Below are 24,109 nucleotides of genomic sequence, written 5' to 3'. Positions count from 1 at the left end.
AAAGTCAAATCAGCTGTTTGTGTCCTTTGCGGAAAATAGGTTGGGTCAACCGGTGGCTAAAACCACCATAGACAAATGGATTAAAGATTGCATCTCCTTCATTTATTCACGGTCCGGTAAAGAGCTACCTTTCCCAGTCAGGGCTCATTCTACCAGGGCAATGGCTACTTCTGTAGCATTCCACTCCAAATTATCGATAGATGATATCTGTGCGGCCGCTACCTGGACTTCTCCACACACCTTCATTTCTCATTACAAGATAGATGTGGCTTCTCAGGGTAGAGCTTCCTTTGGTTCCACAGTTCTCAGGAGTGTTTTCCAATGAGCCACCCGGGATTTAGGTGCTAGGGATGCTGTCCCATCAGTTATGAATGTAGGCGAGATAGGATCCCATTACATCTTTTAGTTATGCACTTACCATAACTTCGGATCTATGGGATCCATCTCGCCTACATTCATATGTACCCGCCCTCCTTCCCCCTTCCCATTGGATTTAGAGGGAATGTTGCTACTTACTGAGTTTTTCTCTTGAAGGACTTCAGTTTGTTACAGTTGCTGGTATGTCTCTGTGTCTGGATGTAGGTATGAAAGCGAACAAACAAGATCTGGGGAAGCAGGCGTGGTGCATTCTGGGATAAGGGGTAGCCCAGCCAATTAGAGACTTCGTTCTACTATATAGTGGCCGAGTCGGAGCCGATGGATCGGCTCCGAACCCATCAGTTATGAATGTAGGCGAGATGGATCCCATACATCCGAAGTTATGGTAAGTACATAACTAAAAGTTAATGAAGTTACATTATATGACCAGGCAGGTAGCAATTGTATTTTTCTAGAGTCTTGACATGTGCTTTTATTTGTGAATGGAAAATTGGGTAAGAGGAATGATCTTTAAGAAAAGAAGGGAGAAATTCCCAGAGTTTGGAACCAAGGACTGAGAAAGCATGGTCTGTGCAGTGAAGCCTCGTTTGGGAGTTTGAGGAGAGGATATGAGTGGTTAAGATGTCTAAAGTTGTGTATTGATGCAGCTCTGAATCGTCTGGAAGCTAGTGGAGGGAAGGTGTCAATTCTTGATAATTTTAAGTAGTCGACAGGCAAGTAGAAAGTTTTCACAGGTAGCTAGCTTTTTCAATGGTTTTGCAGTGTTGGTCATTTTTTGGGGACAGAGTGATGAATCTGCAAATGGCAGTTGAAATGGACTGAATGGGCTGGACTTATTTTAGAAGATGCAGCAGTTAGTGGGAGACAATGTTCTAGCTGAGCTAGTGGCATTTCTACAGGATTTGGATAGAAAAAGGGAGATTCTATTAGACTAGAATAGGAGTGAGTTGATTTTTGTGTGCATTGTCCAAGTGGATTTGGAAATTAGGAAGGGGTCCTACCAGACCCCTAGGTATTTGATTATAGTGACATTTTCAATAGTGTTAACATGATCAATGAATTTTTGGAGGCTTGGAGGTAGAAGCGAGCGTTTGCCTAGTGCCAAAAAGCATTATTTTTGTTTTAGAAGAGTTTAGTAGTAGTATATGAAAATCAGCCTGAAGTTCGAGTTCAAAAGAAGAGAGAGAATGGTTGGAGCAGTTATAGGATCATGTGATCAGCTTAATGCTGAAGAAGAAGATGGGGTAAGTCAAAAGAAAGTTTGTTACTGTAAGTAGAAAAGAGGAGAGGTGTTAGAATAGATCCTTGTAGAACATCCTTCTGTAGAGGGACTGATTTGACTAATTGAAATTAACTGATAAGATGCAGTTAGAGGGAGTTTGTGAACCGGGGCAGTGCCATCCCTAATGCCTATTTCAGTGAGATGTTCTAGGAGAATTAAGTGATCAACAAGATCAAAGGCTCTGGTAAGGCCACTAACAATTCCTCAAGTAATTAGACATTTATCCATTCCAAAAAGAATGTTGTCACATTGTGTCCAGATAGCTTTGGATGTACTGTGACCAAGACCAAAAGTCATGTTGGTTTTGAATGAGAAGGTAGTATTAGTTGATGTATTGAGCGAGTTCCAAATAAAGTAATTTTTCCAGAATCTTTCCTAGTGTAGGGAGAATGGAAATGGGGCAAATGTCTGATGGATTGGAGGGATTCGGTTTCTTGGGCAAAAGTATTACAATGACATTCTAGCAGATAATGGACATAAGTATCATTCACAGGTTGTGATGTTTTTCAGTGAGGTTATGATGATGTCTCTACAATGATAAACCACGGATAAAGGTTGTCTGTGTCAGGGAGCTATCAAGTTTAATATACTCAAGCAGACCTTGGATGTGATAGTTCTGATGTACAATGAAGGGATATATGGAGAGGAGGTGGATATGATAGTTCTGATATACAATTAAGGGCTATATGAAGAGGAGGTGGGGAGTGTCATATGCAGTTTGACTAGTGAAAGGGCTGCGAAGGTTGCTGAAATGAAAGGAAATCAGAAGCGGAAAGTTGATAGGATGTGGAGTTCATGGAGGGAAGGCAGTTGCATCCTGTAAGACAGTTGACCTCTTTCCAGAAGTTTTTGGGTGATTTTATTATTGAGATTTGGTATGATTTAATCAAGTGAATTTTATGACTGTGTATGGCTTGCTTGGCAAGGTTGTGTTGCTGGGTATAATGCTGTAAAAAAGTAAAGTAGTAAGTGCTTTCTAGGAATGCCATGCCTTGTCTCGGAGTTGAAGGGTTTCATACTCCTAGGTTAACCAGCTGTTAGTTTTAAGTTTGTATAATTTTTGGTTTACTAGGAAGCAGAAGTTTTGCAGATCAGTCAGTAGTTTTGCAGCAGTGGTGAGGCCAGATGAGCTCAAAACTGACCAGTCAGAGAGGATGGATTTAAGTTAAGTTTGTTAATTATTCTGCGATTTTATTACAAAAAAATGCAATCTTTGGTATGTTTACATATGGGTGATTGCTGTTAAAACTAATAGGGCAGTGGTCACTGAAAGATGGTGGTTGAGATATGAGAAGTTTTTTTTAGTGAGATCTAGGAGGGAGTGGTGTGATATATTGAGGTTGGGTCTAGTAGATTGAGATATGAACTGGGTGAGGCTTAACTGTATTAGTAGTGTTCAGGCCATTGGAAGTGGAACTGAACAGGTTGAGATCAAAGTCTCCAAGTATTATGAGATTTTTTTAAATATATTTTCGTGAGGAAGTTATTTTTAGTAGTTTATTTAATTTGGTAGGTTATTTAATTTGGGGAGGGAGGTGGGCGTGGATATGCTTCAGCCGAGATGTAGTATGATTTTCTTGTGGGAGGGAATGGATACAAGTAGCCAGTTAGAAAATTCATTTGTGTTAGTATTTCCTAAAGCAAGTAATTGAACATTTAAGTGTGATTTGAGCAGACAGAGGTGTTCCTACCTCCTTGTTCTGTCTAGCTTGGGGTCAAAAAGTAGTTGCAAACAGGGAAAATGATTTAAAGGAGGATTGTTAGCCTTAATCCATGATTTTGTGATAACTAAAATCAGTTTGGTGTAAGGAAATGAAGGCATTGATCTAGTTGGTTTTGTTTGTTGTACTTGGTGCACTGATTACGATATAGGTGATGGACCCGGGTCAGCTTCAATATTACCTCAAAGAAGCTTTCAGCACAGTGCCTCCTCTGGTATCACAGATAAGCTTACTGAGTTAGACATAAACTCCTACATTATCAGATGGATAGCCAACTTGGCTCACTGATGAGGCACATGTCCGGATAAGTGAATCCACTTCCAGTAAGAAACCGGTTAGTCGCAGTGTCCCACAGGTCTCATTATTGGGGACCCCTCCTGTTTGGTATGTACTTCTCTGACATGAAGGCCAATGTTGGGGGGGGGCCTTTATCTCACCAATTCCACTGATGACTGTAAGCTGAGAGCAGTCATTGAATCCCCAAAATGATGTTGACATCCTACACTAAATGACAAACAACTGGTGCCAAAACCATGATCTGAGACGAATTGCTAAAAATCCCATTGTCATACACTTTGGTAAATCTGATATCCCCGCAAATTATAATGTTAGCACACCCCTAAGAGTAGACTTTAGACCCAGTGGTGAAGTATGTAGGAGCATGGATAGCAACCTAAACCTAGACCACCTGGTAGCTCTGGTAGTGCAGAAATCTTTCTATGTGGCTAAACTTATAAGTAAAGGCATGGCATCAAGATCAAAGAAGGTATAGTGCTTCCTTCTACATGTACCTAACCAAGCACTTTGACGCTGGAGGTTTCTCAGTAAAAAAATAAATACCAAACATAAGATACATGTCTTATACAGACAGACTAAAAGCGCTGTTCCTTTACTGTGTCTCATATTGTTTATTGAGAAGGGACTTGTGCCTGACCTACAGGACATTCTCTGATCCAGCCCTGATGAAATGCTACGTATTCTCAAGAAAAATTTTATGAGGGTTGTGTTCCAGGAACCTGAGCCTTATTTGCGACTCTTAACAGAACTTGCTGGAGAGACAGTTTCATATCAGAGGCTGCCTTTTCTATGGAATAAACTTCCCATCTCCATAAAAAAGCCCATCCCTTCCTCTGTTAAAAAAGAATTTGGATTAATGAGTGGGAGCCATACATTCACACCTGGGGTACTGCCCATGTCCCTTATGGACAAAAGCTGTCTGTAAAATGACTCGAGGCTCCAGCACTGGACCCACTACCCTGATACTACCCCATCCCATATCTGGGGAGTTAAGATATAATATTGTCATATCCCGGGTGTTATTGGCTAGGTTTGTAAAGCCTCTTGTGCCATTAACGTAGTAATCACCTATGAACCTATGAGAAAGTTTTCAGTAAATAAACGGGGCAGAAATTAAGTATAGTGGAATGAACAGAGAGAGAGAAATTGAAGGACATCGGAGTAAGGGAATTTTCTGTACCCAAAAAATAAAGCATCACAAAAATACTCATGCTGTTATGTCACAGCAACAAGGAAAGATGCTTATCTAGAAAACAAAGGTTTACAAAAGCAGCTACACATTAGCAAAGTAGCAGATGCATAATCTGTAAATACATATTACTAAAGAGGTTGAGAACATATAAATAGCAAAGCAGTAATGTAAAAGTTAATAAATGTACAGAGTAAAATATGTTTGGTAAAATAACTCGCATCAAGTACTGATCATCGCAAGAAAAGCTGCAAGTGAGCTCAGACTGATTAGACAATGGAACTGGGGTTGTCATATGCAAATGATATAAAATAAAAATATAAAATAAACAATATAAAAGATAAAGGTGGGGATATCAAATTCAACTTTATAATGGCGGGAATGGAAAACAAGTGCATACACGCGCATGGTGCGGAGGATTCCATTCCCTCTGCTTCCCCCACGAGGGCTTTTCTTTTGGGGAAACTTTACATATCTTAAGGGAGCATTTCCGCTGGGAAAGTCAGGAATTTTCTGAATCTAAAAAGAGGCTTAGGGATTTACTTCTACTTCAGCATAGGCCTTTGGCTATACCTCCTGTACTAGACATCGTTTGTGTTTGCGGAATCCAGTATGGCCCCTGATTCCCTGCCTCCGGCTCCTAGTAAACCTGAGAGATGATACAGGGTTCCTGAGTCCCACAAGTTCCTTTTCAAAAATCCTGTTGCGGATCCAGAAACCATTTCTCAGGGGTCCAAGGGCATTAAGGCTTCTACTGCTAAAAATCCTACCCCTTCTGATATAGACTATAGGGCGCTGGATAGATGGGGTAAAAAGATTTATACTTCTGCAACCTTGGCAATCATGGCTTTAAACTGCCAATTTCATATGTTAAAATGTCAACAGCGTATTATTGGACTGCTTAAACAGAAAATTGTTGATTTCTGACTGTGTGGAAAATAAAGATTTACAGGATTTATTGCATTCTGCTGAACAAGTTGGAAAACATACTTTGTAATGTGGTTTTGATTCTTTAGAGGCCTCTTGCAGGGCTGCTGTTACTGGGTCTGTACTTAGAAGGCATGCTTGGCTTAAGGAGCAATCTCTGCCTGATCATGTTAAAGCAAAATTGTTGGATGCTCCTTTAAATCAGGACCGCCTGTTTGGCAGTAAGGCTGAAGAAGTTCTAAAAAAGATGGAAGATACAGCTAAATCTATGCAAATTGTAAAAGATTTCTTACAAGTGCAACCTCCAAGATTTAGTAGGCACTGGCCTGCTAAGAACTGGTCCTTTACAGCTCCTTCCAGATCCACTCAAGCCAAACCAGACACACCAAAAGCACCAGGTTTCAGTCCCATGGGACTCTCAGAACTAAGCAATGGGGGGCTTCCACTTCCACATCTGAAAATAACAAGACACACCCCCTATGGTAAACGGTCTCAATGACTTTCCTTTAAAATTACCAAGCACTTACCTTTTAGCCGCCCCTTTGGGGAGAAAGATTGCTCTTCATGCAAAAAACTGGGAACTCATAACCCATGACAAATGGGTTTTAAATATAGTGTCCCAGGGATACAGATTTCATTTCCACACATTGCCATCACCAAATGGGTGGCCAGACCTGCCCCCAAATCAGTGGGCAGAGGCTCAGAAACAAGTACTTTTCCTCTTCTGGTACTGGTTGAATAGCCCCCATGTTTGAGGAGAAAGGGACAAGGTTTCTATTCCAGGCTTTTCCTGGTACACAGAAAAGACAAATCATGGCATCCAATTCTGGACCTGTCTACTCTAAACACCTTTCTGGACATTCTAAAATTCAAGATGCTGACTCTTCACCAGTTACTTCCTATGCTAGGCAAGGATGCCTGGTTGGCAACTCTAGATTTAAAAGAAGCTTACCTGCATATCCCAATTAGGGAAGCTTGCAGAAGATACCAATGCTTCAAAGCAGGCTACTTGCATTATCAGTTCTCTGCACTGCCCTTTGGCTTGCCTACTGTGCCCAGGGTATTCACAAAGTGCCTGGCTCCAGTAATTGCATTTTGCAGGCAAAGAATTATTCAAATATATCCATACCTGGATGATTGTCTAATTCAGGCAGAAAACCAGGCTATACTTATAAATCATGTGGCGTTTTTTGGTTCTAACTTGTCTAGAGTACACCATAAATGAAAAGAAATCACAACTGGTACCTTCTCAACAGATTATATTCCTGGGTGCAACCTTGAATACAACTGCCCCAGATGGCTTTCCTCACGTTAGAAAACCAAATTCATCTGGTAACTTACTTCAAACAAGTGGCCACAAAAACCCTGCTATCTGCAAGACAAATACTGCAAGCCTTGGGGTTCATGGCATCTTGCATTTTTCTAATTCCATATGCAAGACTGCATATGAGGAAACTTCAGTGGTACTTAAAAAGTCTATGGAGTCAACATTGTCACAGCCTGAAAACAATGATTCCCATCATACCTTGCCTACGCCTAGAGTTCCTATGGTGGGCAGAGGCCTGCCACCAAAACAAGGGACTGCCATTCACACTACCCCCTGCCGCCCAAACCCTAACTACAGACTCATCAGACTATGCATGGGGGGCTCACCTGGTAGGGAAGTACATTCAGGATTAATGGAGCCCAAATCAAATGCACCTACCTATCAATCAAAAAGAAATGTTAGCTGTACAGAATGCTCTGACAGCCTTCAAGGACTACATTCATCCAGGACAACTAATGGTGAAGACAGACACCACCACGGTTAATGTGGTACATAAACAAGCAGGGGGGTACACATTCCTACCCCCTCTGCAGACTAGCCATAGCATTGTGGAAGACTGTCTTGAGCTACTAAGTGCAACTACAAGCTGAATTCCTGCCAGGAAAACTGAATATACTGGCAGACGGACTAAGCAGAAATCTCATGGACCCATGGTTGCACAAGTGGAAACTGGAACCACGGATTTTCAACATGTTGACAAGCAAATGGGGGAGCCCAGACATAGACCTGTTTGCCTCCCACCAGAACTACCAGTTGGACAAATTTTGCACAAGAACTCCTCAAAAAAAACCTGGAAAGTGGATGGCTCTGTCCTTCAGCTGGAAAAACCTATCAGTCTACGCCTTTCCCCCTCTGCCTCTGCTCTCCAAAGTTCTGCTAAAAGTCAAACAGGACAAACTAACAATGATTTTGATTGCTCCAGACTGGCCACGCCAACACTGGTATCCACTCCTGCGCAGTGTGTCACAAATTTCTCCATGGCACCTACCTCAGACACCTTCCTTACTGTCTCAGCAGGAGAACCAAATTCTGCACCCTCAGGTCCCAACATTGAACCTTGCAGCTTGGCTAATCACTTAAATTCACCCTTGGCATCCCTCAGCAAGCCTGTGATGGATGTCATCTTGGAGGCGAGAAGACCAAGTGCTAGAAAATCTTATGCTGACAAATGGAAAAGATTCTGTGCCTGGAATCCGTCTCAAGGGATGAGCACAGCAGCGTCCAATTTACTTCAGATTTTGCAATACTTAACTGAGATGCTTCACAAGGGCCTGTCTTTCCTCCATTAAAATCCATGCCTCAGCCATTTCAGCTCATTGTAACACAGAACCTCCTCTCCTCTCTCATCCTCTGCTCAAGCAGTACCTCAGAGGGGCCAAAAACTTGAGACCACCCAGGAGAGCTCCATCCCCTGCCTGGGACCTTAACTTTGTATTGGAGAAACTCACTCTGCCTCTTTTCGAGCAACTCACTCTGCCTCCTTTCGAGCCAGCTGTTACTGCAGACTTAAAATTTCTTTCTTGGAAAATAGCCTTCCTTTTAGCAATCACTTCAGCTAGAAAGATATCTGAATTACAGGCCCTTATGGCAGTAGAGCCTTTCATCATCTTTCATGTGGACGGGGTGTCACTCAGGATCAATCCATCCTTCATGCCCAAGGTGGTATCCAGTGTGGTTCTTAATCAGTCCATTCATTTGCCAACTTTCTTTCCCAATCCACAGAACAAAGGGGAACGGATTCTGCATTCATTGGATGTGCACAGACAACTTAAATTCTACTTGGACAGGACTAAACCTCAAAGAAAATCTGAACTCCTGGTAGCATTTGCTGCAGTGGCAGAGGGGAAGGCTATTTCAAAACAAACCATTTCTAAATGGATAAGCCATTGCATTCATTTCTGCTATAAGCACCATGGAAAACCTATTCCCTGGGGTATCAGATCTCATTCCACCAGGGCTGCAACTACTTCTGCAGCCTTTCTCAGAGGTGTTCCTACCAGGGATATTCTAAAAGCTCCTACCTGGAGTTCAGTTCATATTTTTACCAAGCATTATCATTTACCAATTTTCTCTAAATCCAGAGCTGGCTGTGCCACTGCTGTCTTGCAGGGCCTTATAGCTGGTCCTAATGCTGTATAAATCCATCCTCCCAACCATAGCTTTGGGAATCTACCCAAATGTAATAACCGCAACAATGAAACCCGAAGAGCATAGTACAGTTGTGTACACTTACCATAAATGTAGATGTTCAAGTGTATTCACTGTTGCAGTCCTGGTTACCCTCCCTGCAACCCCCTGTTTTTCTCTTACTATACCTCTACTTTCTTTTACTATGCTTAAAAGCCTTTTTGGTGTATTTGCTTTTGGTTGGAGGTATATTTTTGTGTTTTTAATTTGCTCCCCATTTGGGGGGCACCCGACATCTGAGGCAAGAAAAACTGAAGTAACGGCGTTGGCTGCATATTTTATACCCCTGACAACCTGGCGTCATGGAAGAAGGGACAGCAACCGACTCGAGACCCAAGACTTTGTTAATCAGGCCGCCTGAGGGCAACATGCCAGCAGATTACCCAAATGTAATGACTGCAACAGTGAATACACTCTAACATCTACATTTATGGTAAGTGTACACAACTGTACTTTATGGACCTTCTTTGATTTCTCCAGGTAAAATTTGCAGTGCTAAAGTAAAATATGCTAAAGGTTTATTTAGCTTCATTTAACACATTATAAGACTAGTGGGTGGGCGAGCCCTTTCACCAAATTGAACACTGCAGTGCAGAATATGCTGATGCAGAAGTGAAGGGAAAACCAGATATTTCAGTGGTTTAATTTGATCGTTGGAAACTGCATTACATTAATTTTTAACTGAATATATTTCTCCTTTTGTGTTTTTACAACTGATGTGAAATTTATCTATAGAAGTTCCTTTGGGAGTGAGATTGCCTCACTTTTGCAGCAGAAATTCTTAGGAATACTTGAATTCACTTGGGTCCTGGGGTAGAAAAGTGACAGCTTTGGAAATCAAGATGGATAACTGGACATCTGCCTGCAGTGTAATTACCGTATGTTATGTAAGATAGTTCAACAGTCTGCCTACAAACAGTTATGGTTAGTATGCTCACGCATCTGTAATTTTTCATCAGATGTTTTTCCTCATAACTGGTAACAACTCCTTTCTTGTTTTTAGTAGCCTTTCAAGCTAGTGTGTGTAGTGAGAAGCCTTTGTCATGCATTAATTTGTTTTTGTCTCCTGTGCCTTCCAACCATCTTGCCTCTGCCATGATCACCTTTTTTGTTCCCCATCACCAGACCTAGTCTTAGAGTGGCCATCATCCAGGCAGCCACTCTGCTTTCCCCCATTTTGTGCTCTAACCACTATCCCAGGTGACGTGCATTTAAGCAAATGTGTGGGCTTACAGTGTCTTTTGTGAACAGGTGTGTTTTTGAAAATATCCTATAAAGGATACCATGTTGATGCAGTTTGGTAGAGTCATTCACACATCTGTGGTACTTACACTATATGTAGTGCCCCCCCATATTAGGTGACAGCAGTACCGTGGGCCAGGCTGCCCATTCCCCCACAACCCCCGATGTACCATGGCGTCATCTGAGTTAATGCATTAATTCATTGATCTGAAGTAGTTAACTTCATTTGTGCAGCAACCTATGGGAATCTGATCCGACCTCGGATCCGAGCCGGCAGTTTTCAACAGCTTTAGATCCGAGCTCCAAGCCCCTCCACCTACCCATAATCCCCTGCCAACCCTGACTGACCTCAGATCTAGTTTGCCGCGGTTTACTTCAGCAGCTTGAGCCTATGAGTTCCAGGCTTTTCATCACTTTGTGAGAAAAATTTAACCTTTTTGTCCCTTTTCTTAAACTTTTGGTGTGTGTGTGTGTGTGTGTTCAGGTTCCTTTCCTAATCTTAAACACTCTTAGTTTACTTTATTTTTCTTCATATTTAACCTCCCCCTTCCTTCGTGGTTCCGTCAGGGTTGTGTGTGTGTGTTTGGGGCCTAGTGTGTGTGGTTACCTTTTTAGTTAATATGTCTGAGGCCCCAAAGCTGATTTTTTTCTAAGTGCACCGAGTGTGGCCATAAGCTGTCCCCAGCGGATGGCCACACTCTGTGTGCGTTGTGCCTTGGGGTTGAGCACCTGTCCTCTGGGAGTACCATTTGTGCGGCATTCAACCCCAGGGCACTTAAGGACCGGAGGTCAAAGCTGATTCTGGCAGGGTCTTCTGACCCCGGACTCTGCTTCTACCTCCGGTCCTCCCGTAGCTTCCGCTGCGGCGGCTGCCACTCCTGCTTCCCTCCCCCCGGCCGGGACACAAACTCCTGCCTTAGGCCCGGAGGAGAGGGAAGCCAGGAAACAAAAAAGGAGGGAGAAACACCACAAGCGGCGGGCCGAGGCCTCCGCTTCGGCCCCCCCCCCCGGCTAAGCGGTTTTCTCCCTCCAGAACTTCTGGGTCTCCTCCTTCTTGGATCCGGTCCCCGTGCTTTTCACCGGGTCCTGAGGAGGAGGAGACCCGATCTCCTTCGAGCTCATCGAGGCGACACTCCCACCCCGCCTCCGTGGCCTCGTCGAGATCGACCAGAAGTCTCACGGATGCAGATTTGGACCGGATGATGAGAAGATTCCTCCAAGCCCAACTGCAGATGGGAGTGCTCCTGCCCCCCCCCTCTGGGGGGGAGCTCGACCCCCTTCTTTGCCCCCGATAGCTCCTTCTCCGTCCCGTTTCCCGGGTTCGGAGTCTTCGGAGCCGGGCACCCTTGGAGCTGGGGGTGTGTCGGTGCCGATAGTCTTGGATACTTTGGCGCCGACACTTCCCTCGAGTCTGTCGGGTCCATTTTCTTCGGATCCGAGCTCTCGGAGCAGAGGGCTGAGCTTCGGATCCGGGGGTATCGGTATGCCTTAGGCTCCGTCCAGGTCGGAGCATACTGGTCCATCGGATCTGATCGCTTTGGCGTCGGCTCCGATCCGTCCGTCGGATCCGAGCAAGGGTCTGCTTTCGGATCCCAGAGAGAGCAGCTCTCCCTCGGCGTTCGACGTGGTGGAGAGGGCCCTGTCGAGACAATCCAGGCCCCTGGCCCTTGTCCCGGCTCCACCCTGCACTCCTTCTCTGTTGGGTCCGACTTCCATCACCCGGCCCCAGGGACAGCCTGCTTTGATGTCCCTGGTAGTTCCACTGGAACAAGACGTGGCTGGTGAAACCTCCTCGGACAGCCCCCCTTTGCCAAATTTAACTTGGGTAAATCGGTGTCTAAAGTTACACTGTCTAGATGGATTTCACAGTGTATCCTTCTAGCATATGAAAGTTCTGGCAGGCCCGCACCTCAGGGAGTCCATGCCCACTCTACTCGATCTATGTCTACCTCTGCGGCTTTTAGAGCTAGAGTCTCTTTCGATGATATTTGTACAGCAGCCACTTGGACCTCATCTCATACCTTTATCAATCACTATAAATTGGACATTATCTCCAGAGGGAGAGCATCCTTTGGCTCTGCAGTGCTCCGGAACATCCTTCCATGAAGGCCGCCCAAGATTCAGGTAGCTGGGGACTCTGTCCCATAGGTTGCTGCACAAATGAAGTTAACTACTTCAGATTAAGAAGTTATGTACTCACCATAACGTTCCATCTGAGTAGGTAAACTTCATTTGTCAGCAACCGTCCCTCCCTCTTTCCCCCTCACTTGCGAATGTATTCATACTCAGGTCCGTGGGTTTTACCCACTTTTCTTGAGAATAATATTTTTCTAGCAGTTTCTGCTGTTGGGCAAACTTGATCTGATGTCAGTCAGGGTTGGCAGGGGATTATGGGTAGGGAAGGAGCTTGGAGCGCTGATCTAAAGCTGTTGAAAACTGCCGGCTCGGATCCAAGTTCAGATCCGATTCCCGTAGGTTGCTCACAAATAAGTTTACCTACTCAGATGGAACGTTATGGTGAGTACATAACTTCTTATTTTGCTCCAGTCAGCCTTGGATCATCAAGCCCTCCCCCCACCTAAACACACACAACTGCTCTACTGACCCATTTTTCTCCCCTGGGGCAAGAGCCGTAAGGCCCTTTGTTGCCTTAGGGTTGAGTGGCAAGCTGACTGCTTGTTACAGATTGGGGATATTGTTTTATAGCTCTGTATTTCCTCCATGTTTGCCTGTAGCCATTCAAGAGGAGTGCATGCAGGAGGCTGCTGTGAGGGGTGCCCTTCAGTTCGTTAAGTAATGTAACACTCAAAGCCTTCCTCAACAGCAAGGGCCTCAATCTGCTCTGTGCTCCATTGAGGACTCTTAATGGTGTGTGCAATACAGGTATGCTTGGCCAGCCCTTCCCCTCTGAAATAGGTGAACAGGTGTTGCCTCCTGCCCTTCACAAGGCCCCCTGTTGCCTAGGCTGCAACTTGAGCACTTGTTGCCTGGGTGGTGGTAAAGGCTTTATTCCTTTATATCATGAATTTGAGTGGGCCATCCATCTGGTACAGCTGATTTTAATAAGTCTGTGTGACCTTAATGCTTGTAAGTCATAATTCTAAAAAATAAAAATTGTGGAGAACTCTTCAAAATCTTCCTGTAGTATAAGCAGACATTCTTTCTTGCATACCATTCATAAATGTAGAGTTTTGTTTCTGTTTTCTTATATTAGGAATGCCTGTTAGTGCAATTTGTGGGCAGTGAATATGTAAAAGAGCAGTTTTGTGTTACAACTGTTTTATTTTCTTATCTTGTAGATTGTGAAAGCTTTGGAGCATTTACACAGCAAGTTGCGTGTTATTCATAGAGGTGAGCCTTTCTTCATGAAGGTGTATTGTAGTAAACGGTTCATTAATACAATTCCATTACATGTAGATGGCATGTGTAGCTGCAGAAAAAAGTGATTTTATTTTGAGAAAGGTATGTGCAAGCAGCATAACAAATTATGCTCTACTCACCTGTGTTGGTTTCATTTTTGATCCAGCAGTGTGTCCTAAGAGGTAACATCCTGCTTTCCGTAGTGCTAATGGTGTCTAGCATTCACTGTATAAAACTGGCATTACCCTGTACCGTATTAAGTTCTCATAGTATTAAAAATATTTGGTCTTGCTTCGAGGCCCTTTACAGTGGGTGACAGTTGGAATTTCATCCTTGCCTCCTGTCATATCACATTTCTTAAATTTTGTTTTATTTTCTGGCTGCCATGATCAAGACTGCACACTTTGCTAGTGCATGCAGTGATGTCACTTGTACTTGGAATGATGCATGCAGTTTGATACTTCAGTTATTTTTTTCTCTTCCCATAGTTTGTACTCTGTCCTGTCATTAGTCACATGAAAGTTCTTGTACTTGATGTTGAAAAACAAACATTCAGTCTTCTTTGGTCAGCTCATCAGCCAGCATTGACTGCAACAATGTTTTTTCTACCTGAGGAGCACAGCATGTAGTAGTGTCTCAGGTGCCAACATTTCTACCCAGCTAGCTGATGAGGGAGGTATGTCTAGCTCATTGTCTGTCTCCATGCTTACGGGATTGAATATTTTGATTATAGCCAGCAATGGGATTCAGGACAAATCTTGTAATCCTAGGTAGAAGTTGGCTTTCCGTGAAAAGGTAGATAAAGTAGTGGTTACCAAAGCCCCCACCTTGCAAGTCCATCTACCACTATGGTGGCCTGTACCCCTGTGCCTGCAATGAGCTTCTCCCTCAGCTAGCTAAGTAATAGTCTTGTACCTGTTGTCAGCTAGGTATAGGGAGGGGTTAAGAGCGATGATTCTTTTGCCAGTCACTTTAGAAATTAGGACCCAAGGCTTGAGTGACTTGTATCTTGAGCAAGTCAGCTGGCCTTCTTATACTTAGAGGACCCTTGGGTCTCCTAGCAAGATTAACAAGGTTGTACTTGCAGCCTGAGAAGCTTTCTATTATCACTCCCCCACCCCACCCCCACCAAATTCTGGCTCACTGTCGAGAGACTCATGCTTACCCTTTCTGCAGTGACAGGGGTATTGGAGAGAGAGTGCCTTATGATATCTTGTTTTCCTTCGCTTCTGCATCGGTGTGTTCTGTACTGTAATCTTGAATCTGCTGGAAGGGCTGCGCCACCCACTAGTCTTATAACGTGTTAGCTGAAGCTCAATTAACACTTTAGCATATTTTACTTTAGTAGTGCAAACTTTTCCTGGAGAAATCAAAGAAAGCCCATAACAGTAAAATTCAGTGCTGTGACTCGCCATCCAGGAGCATATTAGGAAGTATTAGATGGCAGCATAAAGCCTTGCTCACATCTTGTGCCCCATTACCACTCTGGCATGTACCTTCTTATTGTGATGGTGAGGATATCCATTGCCCCTTCTTCACTCCCATCTATCTGTTAATTCTGATCTGAACCATAAGATGAGCATAGAAGCCTACCTTAGGATACCCAGGATCTTATTTCCCTGTCTGGATGACTGGCTCATAGCCACTACTTGAGTTGCAAAGGACTGGTTGCTCTGGTTATGCCTGTCTCTGTGAATTTTAGTCAACATACAGAAGGCAAAGTTACAACCAGCTCAAAAGTTGACAGTTATTGGTTGCCATTTGAACACAAAATTGACCTTAACAAGCCTGCCCAGAGTCAGGCTAGATTTAGTGTCAAGTTCAGTTTCACTGCAGAAATGATGCACCCACAGTAGCGTTAATTAATGATCCCTAGGGAAGTATCATAAGCCATTTGCATGATGCCTCTTTGGAGCTACTAAATGAGAGTTCTTCAGTGGATACTGTGAGATGTTCATGTTGATCACTGACGTGTAGTACCCTTATCTGTAAAGGTTATTATATTCTGCATAGAATATAATAGCTGGCCAGCTTCCAAAGCTTCAGGGCACCTTCCATGTGTCCAGTCATTTCAAGCCAAACTGACTAAAAAGACAAGTTTGAATTCCAAACCCTTCAGAGATTTCCTGCTGCCAGAGAGTACATAGCTCTGAGGCTTTCAAGGATTAACTGTCTGCTTGCATTGTTCCTTTGCTAGGCAGGTAAGTTCCCTGTGAGGAAGAACCTTCCATTAAAAAAGTTTGTCTATTAATGCACTAATTTTTAGGAAAGTTATTTTAAAGCTAGGTGTTTGTGTTGTAACAGACTCATGAGATTGTATTGTGTTTTAAACAAGAGCGCTCTTTTTTCTGTCAGTTTAAGTCATTTAAAGTAATTTAAAACCATTTTTTCTATAGAGAAATTGTTTATTTTAATCTTTGTGGTTGGTAAATTGTTTAAAGTGCTTTTTACTGTATGTTTGTTTGATGTTTAAAGTCTTAAACAGCAAAAGCTGTTAAAACTGTTTTTCCTTGAGGAAAGTTGCACAATTTTCTGCTTGACCATGGAGCATACTGCTGGTCCGCCTTCCAGCCTCAAAAGAAGTAGTTAAGCAAATGAGCCTTTGCTTACCCCATCAGGCAAGCAATTTGCCTCAGCTGCAGGTGAGTGACTTCTGTAAATAAAGTATTTCTTCTTGTAGTCTCCAAATCTCCACACCATTTTATTGTTGCAGGATTGCCATCCCTAAATCCAAGTCTCCTGTTCTTCCCTGTTCCAAAGCAATCACCACAGACTCCTCAGATTTTGCTTGAGGAGCAGTTTCAGGAGGGATAAAAGTTCAAGGTTTGTGCGACATGAAGAACAGATGCAAGCACGTACATCTAAAAAAGCTGCTTGCCCTGATCAAGGCACTTAACTTTCTGCATCATCTTTGGCCTGTTCAGGTTGTTATATTATAGTCATGCGCATCAACAAGCAAGGGGGAAACCGGTCATACCCCCACTGCAGACTAGCCATGTTAGCTTGGGATTTAGCTTTAAAGCACTATCTAATTTTGCAGGCGTCCTCAGAGCAAAGTTGTGCGGCAGACAAGCTGAGCAGGACATGGGCAGACCCTCAAGAATGGAAACTAGATCTAAGATTTGATCCATCTGTGGGGAGTTCAAGTCGACCTATTTGCCCTCATCTGTCAACAGTCAATGGTCAAGTTTCTGCACCAGAACTCCAAACAAGAAGTCCTGGAAGTCCTATATCTTTTCTTTTCCTTAGACAGGAATGTTCCTTTATGGTTTTTCACCCTTTCCAGTACTATCCAAGGTGGGTCATTGTGGTGACTTCCTTCTGGCACAGGCAACTGTGGTTCTTCCTTTTTTTGGAAATGACCAGAGGCAGTTAACGTAAGCTTCCTCGCAGACTGGATGTACTCACTCCGACCCCAAATTCAGTTGACAGCCAGGGTGATAGGGCCTTAATTTCATTTAGGCACCTATTTACAGAGGATATGCAGCAGGTACTGAGGCAAGAAAGCCTGCAACTAGAAAATTGTATATTAGTAAATGGAAAACTTTTCTAGTTGGTAACAACAACATAACCAGCAACCATAGAGTTCTTCTCTGGTTTTACAATATTTGTGTGGATTACTATCTTACTCCTCCAGCAAGGATCATCTATCGGCCATTTCAGCATCTCTGGCCATTGATCCTCCTCTTTCGCTGCATTCTCATATCCAAATATTTTTGAAGGGGGGTTTGCATTAGAGGCCGCCAAGAAAACCTGTGGTCCCTCCTTGAATCTTAATTTTATGTTAGAGAAGCAAACAGTTGCTTCATTTGAACCAGCTGTTCTGGCTGAATTAAGATTCTTAACATGTGGAAAGCAGTTTTACTGACTACTCTGACATCTACCCTTCTTGCAGAGATCATAGCAATCCATTTTAATGATTCCTCTGACCTCTGCAAAATGATATGAGTTGCATGCTGTTATGGTGTCGACCCTGTCTCGTTCTCAACAGAGACAGGGTTTCTTTGGGAACTAATCCTCCTTTTATGCCTGAAGTAGTATCCAAGTTTACATTAAGCTAAACTATCCATTTCCTTATTTTCTTTCCTTAATCTAAAATGAGGGAGAAAGGATACACCATGTATTTTGATGTCCACATACAAGTGTGGTACTATATTTTTAATTAAATTTTGATTAATTTAACAATTTTGCAATATATATATACACAGGAATAAATTCAACATCACATACAGTTGTACAATCTTAAGAAAGCATTGAATCATCAAGGTAATGTCATACAATTAATGCACTGAGTCTTGATATTTCAATAACATTTTAAGGCTACCCCAACCACTAAAAGTCTTAGTACAATTTATAGATTTTTTTCTGATCACTTCTTTTTTTGGTTTTAAATAGTATTGCTGTTAAATATAAAAAAAAAATTATTTGAATGTAGGACCTGAATTTGATTTCCAGTTTTTTGTAATAACTTCTCTAGCTACTTCAGGAGACTACAGAACATTTTTGTTGCTTGGCTTTGACAGATAAAGGAAGTGGACTATTCATTAGTATTCTTGATCTATGTAAAGAACAATTATCAGACCATAATCCCTTAAACATTCTAATCTGTACCCAGTATAAATTAAATTTTTCACAGTCCATAAAAGTGCGTCCAGTCAGTTTTTACATCTTTAATACATCTCCAACCGACTGAGGAAGTCATTTTACTAAACTTTGAGATTTTATAGGGAGTTGCATTCTGTTTATATATTTCCACATAAAAACTTTACAGTATAAACTTGAAGTTTGACCAATTTAAGTAACGAGTTTTATTCTTACCCGCTGAGTCCTTCAGTCCACTACTATCTATAACGTTCCAGAATTTTGCATCAAATGTATTATTTTTTATAATTAAATTATATAACTTGGACACATTTCCTTTGTAGGTCAGTTTACCCTTGATAGCATTCATATAATGGGGGAATAGTGTTCTGTTCCTCTTCACTCATCTACAAATTTATTTAATTTTACACTGATGGATATTAACTGGTTAACAGATTCATCCAACTTATATTTCATTAAATATTATGATGTCTTAGCTTTTCCGTTCTCCAGTCAGACCATAATACTAATCCATTCCTATTTAATAAATTTATTTTAACATTGCTCTGAGTTTCCTTAAATCTAGAGGTGTGTGCAGTGGGAAAGCACAAAAACATTCATCTTGATATTAATGGAGTTTTGAAAAGTTATTTCTTAACTTTTAAGACTTGATTTCATATATGCAGAGTCTAAAGATTAAAATGGATTTCCTTCCAAGGTAAATTTTATTAACTAGATGAAAAGATTATTGCAGATTTCTAATGTATCATATTTGATAAACTTAAGAATTTAGTAAAATCTGTTCCTGAATAGTTTTCCATTGACTAGAGTAAGTTGAATCTATACGGAGTATATTAGAATTAAAATTTCCAGCAATAGACGTTAAGATTCTACATCTAGGAAGCTAATACCACTATACTCCCATAATCTTAATTTCTGAAAGCAGTTCTCTTCTTTTTAGGATACCATAAGAATGAGTTAATATTTTTCCATTTTATTTAAAAGTTTTTGTCTGGTAGTAAAGCTATTGAATGCAATATGTATATTGTTTTGGGTAATATACAATTAAGAAACCTCCTTAGACCACCACAAAAAGCAGCATACAACTTTAAAATAACCGTAAAAGGAATAGAATAAGCACTTTCAGGCTTTCGTCCTTCCTCAGATTCAGATTCTGTTCCTTTTGTGGTTTTAATAAAGCTACAACTTTAAAATAACCGTAAAAGGAATAGAATAAGCGCTTTCAGGCTTTCGTCCTTCCTCAGATTCAGATTCTGTTCCTTTTGTGGTTTTAATAAAGTTGTATGCTGCTTTTCATGGTGGTCCAAGGAGGGTTTTTCATTATTTGTTGTCTCGCTATTTTGGACCTTTGATGTTTCTAAGTTTGCTTGTTTTCCATTCGTTTTGGGTAATATAATCATTAAGTACTAACCTATCTTCACAAGTTAAAAACAAAAAAAAAAAAATTCAGTTTTTTTAAGTAACACTTCAGTTATTTTTTTTTTCAAAATTATTAAAAATCTCACATCTGGATAGATTTTTATTCTTAAACATTTTAGTTCTTTTCCTTCCCAGTTATATTTATATTTGTCTTTAAACGTACTATCTAGTTTCAGTTTTGTTAAATTTCAGCAACAATACTTCTTGAAACTTCATTTTTTTAACTGAATAATTTGAATCTGATGTAGTTAGTAGAATATCATTTGCATAAAGCTGTATTTTAGATTGACAATCCTTGTTAAATGAGACTCCATCAAATTTTTCATTGTTGCTTATACTCTTAGCTAAGGCCTCAATAAATAATGCGAATAGTAGAGGGGACAAGGGCACCCTTACTTTGTGCCTTTATTTAAAGTGAATCATTGAGAAATGTAAGATCCAGTTTTAATATATGCATTGGAATCTCTGTACAAGTTTAAGATTCAAATAAAATTGTTCCAAAAATGCAAACTATTCTAAAGTTTTAAACAAGTAGTTCCAGTATACAAATCAAAAGCTCTCTTGATATTTATGCTAATTAGGGGCAATTTCTTCATTCCTTTTGCTAAATCTAAGATAGTTGCTACCCTTTTTATATTATCATATGTTAATGTATTGCCTATAAATCCTGTTTGATCTTAATTATCTACTATATCTCTTAATCTTGTAACGAAGATGGAAGTAAATATTTTAGTCTGCGTTTAATAATGAAATAGATCTGTATGAGGAAACTAACTTATCCTTTCCTTGATTAAGTATAGGTGAGATTACAGCAAATTTTCATGAGGGAGGAATTATTTTGTCACTCTGAATTATCCTGAAAATGTCACTCAGTAATTCGGAAATATTTAACAGAAGCAGACTATGTAATTCCATACGTAACCATCTAACCCTGAAGATTTACAGTTTTCCCTTTCTTTTAAAGCTTTTTTTAACTTCTGTTAGGGTAATAGGCTTATTCAGTAGAGAGATTTATTGGTCGTTAAGTTTATTAGTAACTTTTTCCTTTAAATACCTGTCAGTTTTGTAGTTATCAGGATTATTTTTATCTTAAGCTCCTCGTGGAATTTTTGAAAAAGTATTAAGCAGTTCCTCTGTCTGAAGTAAGCTTATTAGTGTGAGGATTTCGGATATTATTGATTTATGCCTTTTTGCTTAACATCTTATTTCTGTTAGCTAATCTGTGTTGATTTTTTTTTGAAGTCGTTGCGTATCCGTCTAGTTTTATTTTTTCTAAAGCTATCTTTACTTTTTTTGTGTTTTTGTGTTTGATATTTTGTCATTATTTTTTTAATGACTTCAGTATAGTCTAATTTCTTTGTTGTTAAACCTCACTTTTGTATTTCATCTTTCATTTCTAACAGTTCTTTATCCCACTTTTTCATTTTATTACTAGCCCGTCTTCCCATTTTATTTTTAATATGTATTTTTAAGGAGTCCTATAGTATGACTTTACTAACCTGACCATTATCATTCAAAGATAAAAAAAAATCTCAATTTATTCCTTACGATAACTCTTAAATTCTTTTAATTTCATTGTATATACTAGGATTCTATAAATAACCTGAAATTTCCTTATATCCATTAATATAGTAATACTTGGTACATTGTAATCGGCTAAAGGACAAGGAATAGTTTTAAAATAATTAACTTTAAGTAAATCTATACACGCCTAAATCATATCTGTTCTAGTTTACATCCTTTGAGCATAAGAATGAATGAAGAACAGTGCTTTTACTATTAAATCATGTAAAGTATTATTACAAATCTATCTGTTTAGTGCTTTAGCTGATACCAGAATTTTAGCTTTCTTCTGTTCACTTGTTTCTTCTATACTAGATATGGAGTTAAAATCCCCTGCTAGAATTAAACTACCCTTCCAAAGACTGGGTAGCAAGTTTGTGATCTTTAGCCTCGTTTGCATCTATTCCCCGGGGTCTAGAGAAAATTAGCTAGTGTGTGGAGTTTGCTGTTATATTTAAATATTGTACATGTGTATCCTTTGGGATCATTAATGGATTCCATGACCTTAGGCATTACAGTAGATTTTCTCCAAAGTATAGCTGTTCCTCTCTTCTTTTTGTTTAAAGAAGCAGATGAAAACATTTCATAACCCAGGTTGTTTAAGTATCATACATCTTTATCAAGTGAGGCTTTTGCAAGAATTAATTTTTGGTAGCTCATTAACAATTTCCTTTTGTTGCCATTATTTAATCCATTTACATTAATAGACAACAAATTAAAACTATCCATGCTGTGTATATAAAAAGATTTATTTAAAATTTTTACAGTTGTACACCGTAATGCATTCCTCCAACACAGTCTTAACATTCCACATGTTTTTAATTCATCCTTTCTACAAACTAAAGTACTAAAACTTGTAAATAGCAAAACAAGTCTGTGGCTGTGTATATTACTAATAGAGGGTCTACCTGTTATTATTGAAGTTCCACTTAGCCGAAAGTCACATCCATGAGAGGTTCACCGAAAACATTATTTTTAGTGAAAACCTGGATTACTGGAGTTTTACTGTGGGAAATTAACCACTTGACCACCATGGTGAACTTTCCTTATTTCCCCAGTACAGTGCAATCTCAGAATTGGTATACTTAGTTATAGGACAAGGGTAAAACCCCCCAATTGGGTGGGTTTGATTTACTTCAGTTATTTATTTTTTTTTGTGATGGCTAAGTGGTTAGGTTCCCTGAGTAAAACTCCGGTGATTTGGGTTTTCATTAAAATAAAACTACTGTACTGTCTACCTACCAATACCTAAAAATTCATCAAGAAACTATCCAAAAGCTACTGTGATTTGCAAATTAAGTTAAATATAGTAAGAGACTAGTTGTATATTTTGCCATTTAAAACCATTTCCCAGTATGAAGATTGGGGAAAGATGGACGAAGGCTGCCAGCCTAGTCAGAATTTGATACATATTTCTATCATTTGTATAAATAAATGTAAAATACAGGCTTGTGTTCTTAAATGAAAGAAAACACTGTAAAATGTGAACTTCAGGATTGTTGCAACATTGCCATCTGCTGTAAGGAAAATAAAGCCAAGCATTTCAAATGTTCTTTGAAGTTACAATTATCTAAAAAATGGTGCCGAAGCATCTGGCTCAACACATTCTTTCTATTGTCTTAACTTAAGGAATAATTGTTAGAGTGTACATGTGAAATGTCTTTTTTATTGTAGTTTCCTGAGCAGGTGTTAGCTTGCTAAATAATGTAGTTTGTGGCCTGGGAACTCCAGACTAAGTGTCAAAATTATGTAAAGTGAATACTGGGAAAACCTAAGTGTCATAATGATGTAATTTGGGAGGGCCTTAGCAGAGCTGTTTGTTAGTGTTTTAAAAACTATTGTTCAGTGAGAAACTAAAAGCATTTGTCTTGGACCATCAATCCCAGTACTGCTTATGCTCTTTATGTATGTAAGTAAGATTATAGCACTGCTTATTCTCTATATATCTATGTAAGATAGATTATAGCACTGTGTTTTCTCTTAAGGATAGCTAAAGATTAGAAAGTTAGATTGTGTTTTTCTTTGACATCATACCATTCCTACTTTATTATTTTAAGTTTCTCTGTGATCTCTGAACTCTTGGAAATCTATGTGGTGTAGTAGTATTGTCTTGTGTCTTAATTATTTATTATTAAATATTTTAAAAACCTTTACCTGTGGCTGGTTGGTGTAGAGATAGGCTCTAGAGTACATTGCACATTTATAGAGGTTACTGTAATAGGCCACTCTAATAAGCCTTACACTGAATAGTCATACTACCAATTGGATAATAATATTGCTCAGTAATAATTGGACACCCTTTTATAAGGGCCTTTGGGTAGCTGATAATTATTAAGCTGGTGGTGGCAAAATGACTACTGTATAGTCTGGGTAAAGGGGCACAGCTGGAGAATCTGTGTCAGCCTTTCCCAAGAGTGTCTGTGAAGTTGTAAACACTTATCTCAGTGTGTGTGTGTGCGGTGTTTCAGCTGCCTGGGCAGGGACACGAAGCATTGGTGGGACAGAGTGTGTACTGCAGGTTAGCTTGCCAGCTAGACTGAGTTCTGGACCCTATAGCTGTGCCAGTGGGGAGTCTTATTTAGGGACCTGGAGAGCAAGGGAGCAACCTGCCCCAG

The 24,109-nt window shown here is 40.4% G+C and overlaps 1 protein-coding gene across 2 annotated transcripts in view; it reads left to right on the top strand.

Annotated features, from left to right (window-relative positions):
• Positions 1-24,109, top strand: part of LOC122816534 (dual specificity mitogen-activated protein kinase kinase 3) — a 982,929-nt gene that overhangs the window by 378,952 nt on the left and 579,868 nt on the right. For both annotated transcript variants that reach the window (XM_044089378.1, XM_044089377.1), the window contains exon 3: positions 13,850-13,901. In XM_044089378.1, the coding sequence (XP_043945313.1) occupies positions 13,850-13,901 (52 nt within the window). The remainder of the gene's footprint in view (positions 1-13,849; positions 13,902-24,109) is intronic.

Source organism: Protopterus annectens, chromosome 12.part0, assembly GCF_019279795.1.
Source record: "Protopterus annectens isolate FY-2018-M chromosome 12.part0, PAN1.0, whole genome shotgun sequence".
NCBI lineage: Eukaryota > Metazoa > Chordata > Ceratodontiformes > Protopteridae > Protopterus > Protopterus annectens.
The sequence above is the reverse complement of the archived record's forward strand: the minus strand, read 5'-3'. Positions and strand labels throughout refer to the sequence as shown.